General features: G+C 43.6%; 1 protein-coding gene across 6 annotated transcripts in view; it reads right to left on the bottom strand.

Moving 5' to 3' along the window:
- Window positions 1-443: 443 nt before the first annotated feature.
- Window positions 444-16,429, bottom strand: part of SBF2 (SET binding factor 2) — a 489,641-nt gene continuing 473,655 nt past the window's right edge. For all 6 annotated transcript variants that reach the window (XM_061147798.1, XM_061147803.1, XM_061147799.1 and 3 more), the window contains 8 exons: window positions 12,987-13,113; window positions 10,633-10,760; window positions 9,292-9,525; window positions 8,019-8,123; window positions 6,447-6,640; window positions 5,715-5,802; window positions 3,212-3,343; window positions 444-2,239 (listed from right to left, as the gene is read on the bottom strand). In XM_061147798.1, coding sequence (XP_061003781.1) covers window positions 2,141-2,239; window positions 3,212-3,343; window positions 5,715-5,802; window positions 6,447-6,640; window positions 8,019-8,123; window positions 9,292-9,525; window positions 10,633-10,760; window positions 12,987-13,113 — 1,107 coding nt within the window. In that variant the 3' untranslated portion in view covers window positions 444-2,140. The remainder of the gene's footprint in view (window positions 2,240-3,211; window positions 3,344-5,714; window positions 5,803-6,446; window positions 6,641-8,018; window positions 8,124-9,291; window positions 9,526-10,632; window positions 10,761-12,986; window positions 13,114-16,429) is intronic.

Raw genomic sequence — 16,429 nt, 5'->3', positions numbered from 1 at the left:
GTCCAGATGCAGTCGGGGTCCCCAAGGTAAACTCCAAGAGCTTAATGAGAGGAAGTGTGGTCCAGACTGTGCTGTTTAACAATTTCCTGAAACAGAAAAATCTGCTTCTGAACTACAATTTGATTTCTCCTGCCTAAAATTCTTGCCAATTACCATATGCCACAGGTGGTGAAACTGCGATCTGGAAGAGGTAAAGGACTTCACCAATTTCACACAGCTCATCGGAGGCACAGGGTGGGAGTGGCAGCCTCAGGCCTCTTACCTAAAGTCTGCAGCAGGGTGTTCAGAACCCAGAAGCTGAGGCCAGCGTTTCCAGGGTCTGGTTACTTCCTGAGCAAAGGGCAGTGACGACATTAATAGAACCAAGACAAGAAATGGGTTATGCTGTGTTTTGCCCTTGAACTTTTAGTCCCATGTATGAATCATGAGTGTTGCCTCCTGAGTATCCCACAATGCACAATGAGCTTTATTTCAGTAAGTGAGGGATGCTTTTTCTTAAGAAATAAATTTAATTCAAGGTGGTTAGTGAATACAAGGCCTGTAGTGCCTTCATGAAAGTTAAAAGAATCCAGTTACAAAAGAAGCACTGTGTAAAGTCTCAAATAGCTGAAGGTACAGTGGGCTCCATATTTTACAGAGTACAAAAAATTATTTCATATACAAAGAAAAATACAAATAATGTGCAAAAACCATTTTCACAGGTGGCAATTTATAAAATGAAAATGATAGAAAAATCCTTCATTCTTATCCCCGAATTTCTTATATATTAACACAGTTCTGTTTCCTAGTGTGTAGATAATTTTAAATTTGAAAATCTGATTTATTTTTCTTCTACAAAGTGGTTTTTTAAAAAGGGAACCATTTTAAAATTACTGAAATCTTATGAATGAATCAGTTAATTTTATATTAAATTATAAGCATACTACCTGAAAAACAAGGGTATAGAAATCATATATACATATTTTTGAAACATTAGTTTGGTATTTAACATATTAACATTTCAAAACAAATATGATGATCTAGCTACCTACGACTCCAGTTGACCACAGTGGCTGTTGCAGAAAAGCTGTCTCTGTTCACTGTGAACAAACAGCATTCCTGTATCTTAAGCTGGACAAACACAGGTTATCAAAAGTAAAGAAAATCTAACGACTAAACAAGTCCTTAAGTTCACGTGCAGAGGTGCTGTCTGGATTTCCAGTCACGCCACAGTGTGACCGCGGCCTACACAGCCCTTGTCACAGGGGTGGTATGCTCATAAACAGCTGTCTTCTGTCTCTCCAACATCTTCACTTTATTAGAGTTCAGTGCAAGTGGCTGTTTTGTGAATTAGTGCATTCAGCTTTTTGCATGTTATCTTGTGTAAGAAGCTGTCAGGGAGCAGAAGAATACATGGGACCACAAAGTCCTGGATCCTCAGGGCACCTTTGGCCTAGAAAATTCAGTATTTTGGAAGCAGTGTTTTCCTGCATTGGCCTGGTGATTACTGCACCACTCCCTGGCCAATCTTTCCCATCAGGCTATTCTGTGTGCCCCTTGGCCTGCCTGAGCACTGGTGGTCTTGCTGTGAACCCCAGCACTGAGCAGGGATCCTGGAAGCACCTTTGGCAGCACCAGAGAACCAAGTATCTTTAAGGTTGGGCGGTAAGAGCAGGAGCCTCCAATGGGAAACCTATGCAGAAGGGAAGATAGTCTTGGAGGATTTTGAACTTTGCTTGTCAGGAAGTTCTCCAAGGAAGTTATGACCTTGGAGAACAGAAAGGATCCGGCTCTCATGAAGAAGGACCCAGGTGGGTGGTGGCCGCTTGGCCGGGGATGGGTGACAGACGGCTCATGAAGCATTCTTCTGACCCCTAACCATGGGGGGCTGCTCCAACCACTAGGTTAGAGCAGCCTAGTGCAAGACACAGCGAGGCCTGGGGCTCTTGGCCAGACTTGTGTGATACGTCTGCTCCGGCCAAGAAGACGCAGCAACTGCTGAGAGAGGGGAATGGCCAAGTCTGGGCAGGAGAACCTCAGGCCCTAGGATGACTATTAGAACCGAGCAGGAAGCTGTCAGCTCTTCAAGGATTCATGCACTTTCTTCCTATCTGGCAGCACAAGCCGTTCCTCCCTCTTCTGTGTGGGTTGACCATGGGCATCAGGCATCAGAGATACAGCTCTGGATCCTGTCCATCCACTGCTGGGCACTCTGCCCATCCTGGGCACAGAAGTTATACACACGTTTGCTGGTCTTGAGCTACAAAAACAAAGGAAGAGAAGCAGAGATGAGGGCAGGGCTAGTCTACAGGTTTGGGCATGTGAGCTAATCAATCCCTGTGACCTTCCCTTTTGATACTACCCGGGAACCTCCGTATTTCTCTGCCCTCCACTACTGTACTGTCATTGCTTATGGAAGTGATTTTACTTTCCTGGTCCCCAGAGTCACAGGGGATCTTAACAGAAGGGTCTGCAGAGAAGACAGATACTCCAGAAAAGCCTGACTTTGCACCTTCTTGACTAAGGAAGAGGGTCTGGAATAGCTGGAGACTCTTGCCTCACCCATGCACTGCAGTCATGCAGCAAAGGAGCCAAGAAGACTGAGCTTCATCCACACCATGGTGGGGTGGGCTTTCACGTTCCCTTCCCATCTCTTCCTCTAAGCCTTCAGCTGGGGCCTCACTGGGAGTTCAGAGACAGGGAAGCGGCCTCACAGCCTGAGGAGGGCACTAGAGTATGACCTGTATGAAGCCTCGCTTGGCTCTGGGGACTACAGAAGTCCCCTATCATGGGCCCATAAAATGTCCCAAGGCCTGCTGAAGATGTTCAGGGAAGACAGTCATCAGGTGTGACTAATGAGGTTTTTTTCTGGATGATCAAGCTTGAAGACATAACATCTGTTCTTGACAGAAGGTGGTGAGTGAACAACTAACAATATTTAACAAGGAGTTCCTCTGCTTCCAAGTGTAGTTGGATACCTTTTGAAGGAGTCTTTTTGTCTTTTGCAAAGCAACATGCAGCCTTTATGAGCCATAGGGACAGCGGGGGGAGGTCAGGTTTGGGGATTAAGAGTGCTGGCTTCAATTCTGCGGCAGTTCCCACAGCCAGGGTGGGGCTGTGGCCCATCTGTAGTCACCATCAACTGCCCTGAGGCCCCGTCATTCTTGGAGTGGATGGACTGACTGTAAGGGATCACGTTCAGAGAGCCAGGAAAAGACAAAGGTCAACTTACATCAAAGAAAGCCTTGTCACTCGTGTGCTTCGGGGCGCCCATGCTGGGGCCAGCAGGGATGACCATTTCTACTTCAGCCAGGTCGATGTGGCCTTTACAGCTTGTGTCCTCACCCGAGTCATAGTATCGCAGCTGGAACCAAAGGACACACGGGATATAAGAGACACAGGAAGGGGAAACAGCAGGGCTTTTCAAAAGGTATCTGAAAGTATTTTCCCATATCTTGCTCAACTATGTCTGGAAGAACAGACAAGAAATTAAAAGCTGTCTGCTTCTAGGAAGAAGAATTAGGTAGCTGGGAGAAAGGGTAAAAAGACACATTTTTTGAAATTTGAAAAAATGTATTACATATAAAAGAATAAAAACATCAACAACTGTAAAAAATATATGGAACATATGAATATGGGGTTAATGTTTAGAATATATACAAAATTCCTAGAGATTGAGAAGAAAAAGAGAAACAACCTAATAGAAAATTGGTCAAAGGATTTCAACTGGCAACTCACAGAAAAAATTTGAGCAACCTACAAACATCTGAAAAGGTGAACAGCCTAAACAGTCAAAAGTAAATGAAATCAATGAGATTTCACTTTTCACTTAGATTAAGAAATATTTAAAATGGCTGACAATACTCAGGTTGAATGGAAGGCATGAGGTATTTGTAAGCACTGTTTGTGGGGTTATAATTAGTCAGAAACCTATTAGAGGACAATGTGGCAATATGAACTAAAAGTTAAAAACGCTTATACCTATTGATACACCTTTCCCACCTCTAGGAATTTATCTTACAGAAACACTCCCACAAGCATGCCAAGACACACAAATGAAGAGGTTTCCTTCAGCACTCCCTCTATCAGCTAATGACTGAAAAGATGTATCTGCCTGTCAATAGGGTGTTGGTTAATTAAATGATGGTACATCAATAGTATGGAATTCTATACAGCATTTAAGAAATAAGATCTATGTGAACTGGTAGGAAAATATGTTCAAGCTATACTATATTTAAAGAGCAAATTTCCAAATAGCAGGTGGGTATGAAGTGATTTTTGAAAAACAATGAATAGCTCAACATTTGACTGAGGGTTACTATGTGTAAGGACTGGATTTCACTTGAACTAAATCAGTCTGGATTTCAGAAAGTTACACGGCAGGAATGTGCCTGGTGCCTCCGTCACTGTGATTCTGGGCTCAGCCTTTTCTCTGCCTCTCTCTGCAGGCATGGTAGGAGTAGTGCAAATAGAAAACTGTATACTTTTTGTATTAAATCTAAAAGACTGGCAAGAATGTAAGTATAATTTGATGTAACTGTAAATTATAGACACATCATGACGTTCTCCTATGTTTTACTTAGTGGTTTAATGGGACTTTTCTTACACAATGTAGGCTCTAATTTTAGACAGCGCTGTTTAAAGTCTAGTTGCCTAAAAAGGGCTTCCACTGCATATCTATAAAAAAAAAATTCTCTGTATCTGTAATCCAACAGGATTCTGTATAACCTTTATGAAACTCCTTGAGCAGAGTGAAAGGTGGTCAGTCCCCACATGAAGTGTGCATCTGGCAGGAGTCATCTAGGTGCAGCTCCAACCAGAGCACCGCACTGGGGCACAGCCCGTATCTTTCTCAGCAGACTCCATGTTACACATGAATGCACTGAGAATCTGCTCAAGGCTGACTGGTCAGTTCTAAGGCAGAGTGAAGTCTCTGGTCAGACCATGGGAGGACATATGACTCTCCAGTGAACGATGCAAAGAGGCGGGAAGTTTGCATAACATTCCCCTACCCTCCAAGATCACCGGAGCAAAGATTCTGACTCTAAGGACTGTGGGGAGAGCGAGGGGAGCGGCTAGAGCCATAGCAAAGACCTAATAGTGGGGAAAAGACTTCCCAGCATGGACTGGGAGGTCCAGGCTGGTGTCCGCCCACTGCGGATTTCAGGTTTGGATGGGCACATCCCCTTCTGCCTATTTTAAAGCTCCCTCCCTCCTCTGTTGCTGTCACCTTTGAGGGATAGTGATGCCTTCTTTAGTACAGGGATGGGCACAGAGAAGGTGTTCAAGAAATGTTTGTTGAATAAATTAACGCCCTCGACTTTGAATGGATGCTTTGTGCTGTCGACACGAAGTGATCTGTATTCTGGAGAGTGTTCACAGGCACGGGCTCTGTATGTGCATGTGGTATGCAACACGCTGAAACCCTCAGGTCCTCTCCTGGCCTGGTTGTGGACAGCAGGCAGCAGGAGATGCATGAGCATTAAGAAGCAGAGTTCTGTTGCTCTTAATGCTCTGGGCTCCACGGTCACTGCCTCTGTTGCACACACCCACACTTTCTCACAGGGCTGCCGCATGCACTCTCACTGGATCCACGGAGCAGCCCCCGGGTAGCTGGTGAGAGGAAGCATTCTGTACACGGGGCTCTGCGTGTCTGCTGGGAGCCGCACAACAGCCAGGGACGGAGCCTTGCCTGGGGAGAAATGACTGCTACAGGCTGTGATGGTGTTTATTACCTGATGCTTTGTTACATCCAAAACAAACCAACGGGGCTTCCAACCTTTCAGCAAAGCCCCTCTTTTGTACAGCGTTCCCTCAAAGGACCTAGAAGTAATGATGACATGGCGGTTAATATGATTTTACTATGTGCTGTTTCCCCTAGATGATCCGAAAAAGATTAGTCAGAGCTCCCCCCAGAATTCCTCTACTAGACTCTCAGGGAAAGACTGCCTCATTCTGCTGGGATTACCAAACTTGTGCGGTTTGGAGCTCTCAGCAGCCATCCTTTGTGCCACGCTGGGGTTCATGCAGGCTGTACGAGGAAGCAGAGCTGGTAAACGACAGGAGCCTGAAGGTACTGTGAGAAGCTGGCACGTCCTGGCTTTCTCACTTCATGTGCGTCAATTCCTTTCGGCTTGGGCGAGCAATGTGCTGGATCTCAGAAGTCTGCCACTGGAGAAGTGCTCACTAACACACATTCCCTCAAAAGACCTGGCAGATAAGGGACAGTAGGACCCGCCACAAATAACTACAACCTCCTGGCCTTATTTTAGTTGTAGTTTTGATTTTTCCTCTTCCAAGAACCATCTAACACATTTAAAACAGAAACAAAGAATTAAAGCGGATCCATTTTAAGTTGACAGAACGTGGCACGGCCCAGGCCTAGCTTAGCCGAGGGCCTGCGGTGTGGCTGAGGGCAGGGCTGGGGGAGCCTTGGCTGCACCCCCTGGCAGGCTCACAACCCTCACCTGTTCTCGTCGTTCTTGGACGTGTACTGGCTGTACAGTGTGGCTGCTCTGCGGTCCACCCCGTTGGATGGGGGCACACCAGTGCTCTGCTCCTCTGCCAGGCTGCTGTCTGGAAGGTGCAGTTGAGGCCTCTTCTGATAAGAAGGGAGGTTGGTGGACACAGTTCCTGGGGAGCCCGAAGGGTATCTCTGGGGCTGAAAAAGACAGAACAGGAGGTAGGAAGACTTTACAAAGACTTTAAGCAACTGATCCGATGATTTCACTTCTAAAAATTTACCTCAAGAAAGAAACTAGACCATATATATGTCTATACAGAATATGTATAAAAAGATGCTTACCTTGGAGTTTTTTTTTTTTTTTTTTACAATAGCAAAAAACTAGAAACTACCTAAATGCCTATCATTATGGGGCTAGTTAAAAGAAAAAAATTTCTGAACAATGGAATTCTAGACAGCTGTTATAAAGGATGTTGATTTATATCCAGTGACAAATGGAAGGACACGTATGCCATATACTAAGTAAAAAAGAAAGCAGGTTTTAAAACTACGTCTATAGTAAATCCCTTTTATATGTGTTTAAAAGTCTGAAGGCATAGTGGTTTACTTCTACTTTATAAATTTTGGGTGATTTCTATAACTTCCTGTGTTATAAAGGAATACATATATCTCATATTCATAATCAGAAAAAAAATTAACAAACTATTTTATTCTGAGAAAAAAAGCAGTAAGACATCATCCACCCATGGCCTGTCTGGTAATAGTCCCTGAGTTGCCACTTGCAGGCAAGAGACGGCGCCCCGAGGACCCCTTCTTACAGGGTCAGAGGATATTTTCTTCTATACTCCACTCTCCTTGACCCCTCTGTGACATCGGACCCTGCTGACCTCTCCTTTCCTGAAGTGCTCTCATCTGTCCTAACCTCCCTCTGTTGCGCTTGGAGCCAACCTGCTGTGGGTTTGGCTGGCGGCCGCCCTGTGTATCAGCCGTATTATCTGGGCCTGAGCCTGCATGCATGAGCTGGATGCCACTCCCTCACTGAGCGTTAACAGGACGCTAAGGTGTGGATGCTAAGGGGCTCAGCACAGCCCATTCCACATTCTACAGCTTAAGGGGTGGTGAGAAGAAGAAAACGGAGTATGTGGTATTAAAATATTTTTACAGTAAATGTTTCTTAATTTAGAAACAAAAAGGGGGTGTGAACAACAGAGTGGCATATTTTACTGTTTTAAAATATTTCACTTTCCCTATTTCTCTGGAGCCAACAAGATCTTGGCATCCCCCTCTTGCCTCCCCTCCTGTGGTAGATCAGCTGAAACCACAGAGGTGCTGAGACAGAAAAGAACCCAGTAATTTCCCCTGGATACGGGGCACTGAACACAAGTACCATGTCACTGTGGCAGAGTGAGCCACTCAGGAAGTACTCAGTCATTTGGAACTTTCTGCCCTGGACCCTCAAGGCATGAGCCCTCTCTTTGGCCATAAACCTCCTGGGTTACCAGTGGCAGAGGCCCCACCTAACCCAGTGCCCTCAAGAAGCTCAGTAGCAGCTCTTCAAAGGGCTTTGCCAACTCACATGATCTGCTCTGGGCTCTTCTTTAAGGTCCACGTTTACCCGTTCCCACAGCTGCTGCCACTTCTCAGGGGTTTGGTTCAATTTATGCTCCAGTCTTTCAATTTCCTACAGAGAAATTAAAAGGGTTGTTTTTTTTTTTTTTTGACAGATAAGTATCGGGTTGGTTAAGAAGTTCGTTTGGGCTTTTCCGTAACAGTGGACAAACTCAAACGAACTTCTTGGCCAACCGAGTAGTTCACAGAAGTCACGGTGTTCCCCAGAGCCACACCTACTCTGAGCCAGAGGAGGAGCATGACCAGACGGCAGTGAAAGACTGCAGTAAGTCCGGGGCCTCAGAGGTCTCCAAGCCAGGAACAGTGGTGGTGGGAGTGCTAGCTGGTGTGATGCACTGCGGCAAAGATGATTTATTAGGATCTGTAACCGGGCCTCTTTGTACAGATGGCTTAAATAGAGAGATGAAATCTGTATCCCGAACACCTTCACCCTTGGCCAGCCCATAGGAAATCTGATGGCCACAGCAAAAGGTCAAGCACTAGGCCTATGTCCAGACCCTAATAGCTGGGTAGATGAGAAGTCTGTCCTGGACAGAGGAACCCCTTGACTCTGATGATTCAAACCAGATGTAGGGAGAATGAACCAAGAAATGCCCAAGGCCTGGCGTTTCCCTCGGCCAGGGAGACTGAGAGCAGGGCAGCGGCCTCTGTGACCGCGCTCTCACACATGCTCCTCCTGGTCAGAAGACTGAATGGAGAAGACTCTTCAGGAACTGTCTGGCCCGTGTCAGGGCTCAAACCCTTTCCTCAGGGTCGCTGCTCTCATCATAGGGGTTACTGCCAGAATGGCTTCAATCCAGAATATTCCTTGTAGAAGACAGCTGGCAGTATTCCCATCAGACCATCAGCTACCCACACTTCTGACTGGAGGAAGTAAGGCACCCACAGAAGTCACAACCCAGGTCTGACTTTGGCTCTTGGCCAGATGAAACAGCCGGGAAGCTGCAAACTGCTCTACTTGCTTGAATGCTTCCTCGTAATAATGAAAAACTCACTTCTACTGAGACTGTTTTCCAGTCCCTGTGCCTGGTTCTCCAGGGATGCTGAGAGCCGGTCTGGTTTCCGCATGTTCCTATGGTGCTGGCAAGAACGCTAGCCCAGAGTGAGGAGAGCCATGGCCAGGAGCTGGTGAACCAGTCTTCACTCAGCCAGGTTCCTGAGGCCTCACGTGCCTTCAGGGGCCCAGAGCCTTGGGAGTCTGGCTTCACGTGGTGACTTACACTGAAAAGGCCGGTGAGAGCATCGGGCTGAGCGCAGCTGACATCATCGTAGCACGGCCACACGGTTCTCCTCTGGCTCTGGGGCCTGGCTCCTCCGGCCAGCTCAGAGTCCTCGGAGGGCAGCTGCTTGGGGGTCAGCATCATCCAGTCGTACGAGGGCCCCGTGGAAAGCGTCTCCTCTATATAGTAATCCCACTTCTTGAGGCTGGAAACGTTTACATTGGGCTTCAGGGCCTGTTTAAAGAAAATTCTGAAATATAGTTTCATCTTGACCTCAAAGTAGCCCAAGCTTACTGGCAGGCCGGCCCCTAACACTGGGGGGTCCAGGGAAGAGGATGAACAGAGGTTCTCATGACATATGTCTATATATTTAAACATTACACATCAATACTACCCTGACAAATATAACTTACAAACAACCTAGAAGGCCAGGTTTCAGTTGAAAATTCTCAGACTCCTCGGCACTGGGGGAGGCTGGTCCCAGTTCCCAGTTGTTGGCCTAAACCCCTGCTCCTCCTGACTCAGCTCTGTCCTATACTCTGAAGGTCTCCTATGAACATGAGCATACACCCTAGCCCTGCAGCTGAACTGTCTGCTCCCTGACAAATGCTACTCCTTAGCTGCCCTTTGGCTTACACTCACTGGCTTAGGGAAGTGGTCTGGGAAGTAATTTGAATTTGGGCAAGGAATTCTGAAGTACCAGAGTGTGGTCTAGATGAAGGAGGAACATATAAGCATGTACCCTTGGTTTCTCACACACCTCATGAGGAGGGTGCATCTGGAGAAAGGTTAGGGTTGGGGTCCTATTGTTCTGGGGCCCAGGGCAGGGACTTCTTGCTTGTGAGTGGTGGTGGAGAGCTCCACGCCACTGCAGAGCCTATTTCATGCATACGGGCATGGCAGAGCATGGCTGTCCCTGAGAAGTCATCCTTCTTAGGCTGGGCTCCAACCTTCCTGCTCCTCATAGGGGTTCTTCCATGGCTCTGGTACGAATGGACTTAGGGAAGTCCTTTCTGAAGTATTTTAGGTTTTTCAGCTTAGACAGCATGCTAAGTTTTCAAGTTTGTTCTCCCTTCCCAGGGCAAGTTGATCTGCTCTGAGTTTCTTGAAGTTATACTTTCTGTTTAGGGGGCCAGCTCCTAATTTTTCTGGTTAAGAATTTGGTAACAGACTTCACTGCATCATAATCTAAGCCCAAAGTGTATCAACCTTTAAATAGCTTCTGGTATGAAATCTAGTCAAATGTTTATAAAAAGCTTAAACACTTATATACACTCAAAGTAAGGAAAACGTCAACACAAAATATTCCAAAAATGCAACATAAATGCTTTCTTTCTTTACCTCTATTTCCACTGGTGAATATAAATAATTAAAGAAAATGGGACTCCTCTTGTGCATTCTATCAATACACTCCCAAATACAAATTCCTTTTTTGGCATGCTTGTCTCCTTTATCATCAAATAAAGTTCCTGGAAAAAAAAAAATCAGCAAAACAAAAGTCAGATAAATCAACAGTTTTCTTAAAAATGTGATGCATGTAGCAGATGAAAAATGGAACATTTCGTATGGCTCTAGAAACATCACTGCATGGGCAAAAACCTTAGAAAATAACTAAAAAGATAGGAAAGGACTGCAGCAAAGCTACAGATAGGAATGGACTTCACAGCTATATGGAAACAAATCCAAATGGAAAGAGAACATGTGCTGAAGTCTTCCCAAGTATTTAGCAATATATCATGACTCCCCCCCAACCAGGCCACATCCCACGTCTACATCTAGATTCTGAGGTCCATGCCAGCAGACATTCTACACATTTTTCCAAAAAGCTGGAAGGAGAATGATTTGATGAGACTCAGTTAAAAACATAATTTTATGTTTCTTTATAAAGTTGCTGGCTGTTTATTACAAAGCCATTTAAAGTGTTTTCTTTGTTTGGTAGTTTACATACACCACACATCATGGTCAGGGAGACTGTAGATGTCAGATGGGTGTGGTCTGTATCCTTGGGTGAGTTAAAAGCTGAATTGGGGAGGGTGGCATTTCAGGTACTATATTTGTACCTTTCAGTCTGTTACTCACATGAGCCTACTTTGTTTTAATAGAGAGGAAGGTATGTTAGGGTGAGGCAGGAGGTATTTCTTTAAAAGGCCAGGAAGAGTGCCTCTCGTGGCAGTGCTGTCTTTTCTTGCTTTAAATTTTCTTGCTTTTCTTGTCTTTTCTTGACTGAGAAAAGACTCAGTCAAAAGTTAACAAGCATTTTATTTACCATAAAAGAATGTCTCATGCCCAAGACTGCACAAAATCTTATAGTATGAGGGGCCCCCAAGACATGGAGTTGTAGGAGTTGGACATGACTTAGAGACTAAACTAGCACCAACACTAATTAATGTTTCTTCTCTACCTTTTAAGTGTAGAGTGCAGAACAGTAGTTCTCAACCCTGGCCACTCATTTAAAAACAACAACAACAAAAACACAGGGGCTTCAAAAAGTCCCAGTACTTAGGTCTCACCTCAGACCAATCACAGAATATGAGAATGGGCCCCAGATAAAAGTCATTTTAAAAAGTTCTCTAAGTGACTCTAATGTCCACTGGAACCAGCTCTATTTAATGTCTTCCCAACACAAGGGTGACTAAAAAATTAAGGTTTCTGATTGTGATATGTGGAATGACAATTTTATGAGTCAACAAAGGTCTGGAAGTACAAACAGGAAAGGAAATGGTCTCACCAGTGCTGTCTCCCTTACCAAAAGTATGAAATACTGTACTAGACAAGTTTAATAACATGCACTGAAAACAGTATTTCTTGCTTTCATATTTTAAACTCAGAACATCAGTAAATATTTTCAGCCATGAAGAGAATCCTCTTTAAGAATATTCAGTATATATAATATACTGAAAATAAACAGTAAACATACTGCTTTTCTTTATTTGATGGTCTTCTTAACAAAAATACTCATGTGTATCCCCATTTCCCCCTCCCTATAACAACAGCAGAGTAAGAAAGTAAAATCCCCTTGGGGAACGTTTACACAGGGGTTGACCAGTTTTTATGATCTATTCTTTAGAACTGTTACTGCCATTACAATTATAATAATGGTGCTATCTAGAATTCATTGAATTCTTACTATGTAGTAGCAACTGTGCTAAGAAATTTACAAATATTTCTTAATGTGGTCATCCTGGTCCAAAAAGGGGTGTGTGCTATTATTATCCTCATTTTAAAGATGTGGAAACTGAGGAAACTCAGAGAGGGACCTAACCTGTCCTAAGTGTTGATCCTTGGCTGGTAACTGGCAGGGTTGAAATTTAACTGTATTCTGTTTCCTCCAGAGCCCATGGCCATAACAGCTATGCAAGCTGCTTCCCGGGGACCACTAACCTACCAGAGTGTACCAGGATGGAATAACTAGGAGTCAGGTGTTTCTCCACAAAGAGTGATACTGCTTGGAGATAATAAGATAGTAATAAGCAGATTTACGTTTTCAAAGGTGCTACATGATGAACATTAGCAGTCCCTAAGATCTAGCACAGCACAAAATCTCACTCATTCATGTCCATTATACTTTCATAGTTCAGGATAAAACACTAAAATGGCCTTGCCACACTTGGGGGTGGTTATTTTATTAGAGTTTTTAATTAAAAATACATAAAACTAACAAAAAAAAGATTGAACAAGGGCATGCAAACACGTACCGTGCTCTAATCTTTCATAGTCTGAATCCAGAAGAAATGTTTTAAAGCGATTAGACACATAGTGGAAAGCCAAGAACTTTAAGTAATAGAGATTGAATTCAAACTCTGTTGGATACTGGTTGTGAACCTGAAACACACAGGCAAAGAAAAGAAGAAGAATTAAATGGAACAAAAAGTGGATGCCATGCTACTGAACACTGACTGAAATGCATGGGAGACCATTTGGTGACTCAGTCAATTGAATTCCTAACAGGAGTGGAAGTGGGAAGTGAACCAGCCTTTTGCCAGATACCACGCTAGGGGGTTTTATAAGCATAATCTCATATAATCTCCATAACAACACTGCAAGATATGCATTATTTTTTGCTGGATTTATTGAGCTATAATTGACATATAACATTGTGTAAGTTTAAAGTGTACAACACAGTAATTTAATACACAAATCAATTGTAAAATGATTACCATGTTAGTGTTAGTTAACACCTCCATAACCTCATATGATTATCTTTTTTTTTTTTTGGTGGTGAGAAAATTTAAGATCTATTTTCTTAGCAACTTTCAAGGATATAATACAGTATTGTTAACTATAGTTGCCATGGTATACAATGGATCCCCAGAACTTAACTCCTCTTAAATCTGGAAGACACACATCTCTCCATCTGCCACCTCCCCACAACCCCCAGCCTCTGGTAACCACCATTCTACAGTTTTTATGAGTAAGGCTTTTTAAGGTTTTACCTATAAGTGAGATCATACAGTATTTATCTTTCTCTGACTTATTTCACTTAGCATAATTCTCTCAGGGTTTATCCACACTGTTGCAATGGCAGGATTTACTTTTTTCTGATGACTGAATGATATTCTAATGTTTATGTATATAATGTTTATATAACATGTATTATATATGTTATATATATATTATCCATTCATCTGTAGATGGATACTTAGGTTGCTGCCATTTCTTGGCTGTTGTGAATAATGCTACAATGAGGTATCTCTATAATGATTTCATTCCCTCTAATATATCCAGAAATGGGATTGCTGGGTCATATGGTAGTTCTATTTTTAATATTTTGAGGAGCCTTCATATTATTTTCCATTGTGACTAAACAAATTTACATTCCCACCAGCAATGCACAAGAGTTCCCTTTTCTCTACATCCTCTCTAACACTTGTTACCTTTTGTCTTTTTGATACTAGCCATTTGAACAAGTGTGAAGTGATGTCTTGTGATTTCAATTTGCACTTTGCTGATGATTAGTGAGCAAGCACTTTTTCATATACTTTTGGCCACTTGTATGTCTTTGGAAAAATGTCTGTTCAGATTCTCTGAAGATGGGTATTATCACCCACCTCCAACCCTTTACAAATGAGGAAGCTGAAGATGAGCAGGATTAAGTAATTTACCCAAGGTCACTTACAGTAATGAGTGAGCCTAGATTTGAATCCTGGCTTGTCAGGCTCCGCAGTCAGTGTCTCATTTACTTTATACGGTGCTATATACTTGACAAATACGAACTGTTATATGCTGTGGTTCTTGCTTTCCAGGCATTTGCGGTGTAACAGTGTGTAATACAACAAGAAAAATTATACTTACAGAAGTTTGGCAGTGAAAGGAATGAGAAAAGAAGGTGGTGGTTTAGGGGGACAGCAAGAGTCGTTTTCCTGAGAAAAGAAATGTGTGCCTGTCTGAGGGCAATGCAGAAGGAGCCAACAGAGAATAAGCTGTGGAGAAAGAGCTGATAACTAAGAGAGTAAGGCCCTGGGAAAGCAAGAATGAATGAGGCCAAGGGTCCAGAAGCAGGCAAAAGCCTTAAAAATGAGGTGGAAAAGAAGAGTAGACAAAAAGAAAAGTATGTTCAAGTGCCAAGGGTGGGAGGGAAGAGCTTAGGCCTTTTAACCTTAATTTTCCATCAGTAACTTGGTGAGGTCACTGGAGGGAGGAATAAGGATGAGGGAATGCCATGGGAGGGTGGGAGCAAGGCAGAGCCTGGAACGGCCACTGAGCTGTGGTGTGCTTTAGGCAGACTCTCTGGAACCATCTTATGTTGGCAGAAGATAGGCTGATGACCTTGGGACACTCTGTGGTCCACCCAGCAACCTCACCTCTGGATTGCTCCCTCTCTCATGACCAATGAAAGAATTTCACTTGGTTGAGATAAGTTCCAATCATAATTGTATTTGCTTAAAAGCTGTTTCAAATGAACACTGCAGGCAGGCTGTCTAAAAGCCAGCTTTCCTCTCCATGTTTAATTTGGCAATGTAGACTCACACTTGGTCAGCCAAGAGAGCGGCATATGTGCAATATGTTGATTACTCACTAGATCAATGGGAGTTTAAAGTCATGATCTGGATACCATCAATTTATCAACCTTTATCACTTGATTAGAAACCTAGATTTCTGTGATGATTAAAGGTTTTCTTTTCCTATTAACTTTTTTTTTTTTTGTTTTTTACACTGAACTAAAATTTTAGTTCATACATAATACAAAATAAAATGGAGGCTAAAAAGATGTATTAAAACAGTCTGACTCTTCTGCATCAGGCTTGCAAACTGTGGATGGACCTGCTTTCTTGACCTGAGCTACCGCCATTCCTGTTGCATCTGGCCTCCCCAGGACAGGAGAGCTTTCTGTAGGACAACTGGAGTGTGGCTCTGAATAGTGAGGTGTAGTGCATCATATTCCAGGTTGTAGAACTTAAACTCTTTAGCCTCAATTCCTGAATCCATAGCACCACCTCAGGCAGCCACGGTGCACATGATGGAGAGGGGGCGACTTGGACTGTGGCTGTTGGGATTGAAGAAGGAGACAGGTCCAGGATGGAGCTTGGTTCTCTACCATCTGAGAGTCTCAGAGAGAAATCTGCAATGTGCTTGGGTGTGAGCTCCAAGAACAACTTTGCCCCAATAGCCCTTGGAATAAAACTCCGTAATTACAGGCCAGACCCTTGGCTCACTGTTTCCAGGGGAAGAGTTCAGGGCAATTTCCACTGATCTAGTCCATGACAATTCTAAAAACTTAAAAAAAGTATTAAACAAAGCCCCAGAATAACAAAACATCTCTCTCAGTGATTCTTCTCCATAAAAACCACTTGCTGCGTATATAACTCTTATCTTTTCCTGATTATTCTGATATTTAATATGCTTAGGAATATAATTTTAATGACCCACTTCTGAGGTAAAGTAGAATGGAAATGATAATGAATATGACCTTAAGTTGAACTTACAGGCACTCAGGGAGATCAGCTGCTAGGACTAGAAGAAAAACTCCTCTACAAGTGGAAAAATGCTCTCACAGACCACTGTGCTGAGTGACTGACCTCACCACAAACTCTGCACTCTACAATTAACGACAGAAAGACTAGACACTTCTTCAAGGCTGCTGGCACTCACCCGGCTCGAACTGGAACTGCTGCTTAGAAAACATCCAGGTGTGAGCGCT

The sequence above is a fragment of the Dama dama genome, chromosome 1 (genome assembly GCF_033118175.1).
Source record: "Dama dama isolate Ldn47 chromosome 1, ASM3311817v1, whole genome shotgun sequence".
NCBI lineage: Eukaryota > Metazoa > Chordata > Mammalia > Artiodactyla > Cervidae > Dama > Dama dama.
The sequence above is the reverse complement of the archived record's forward strand: the minus strand, read 5'-3'. Positions and strand labels throughout refer to the sequence as shown.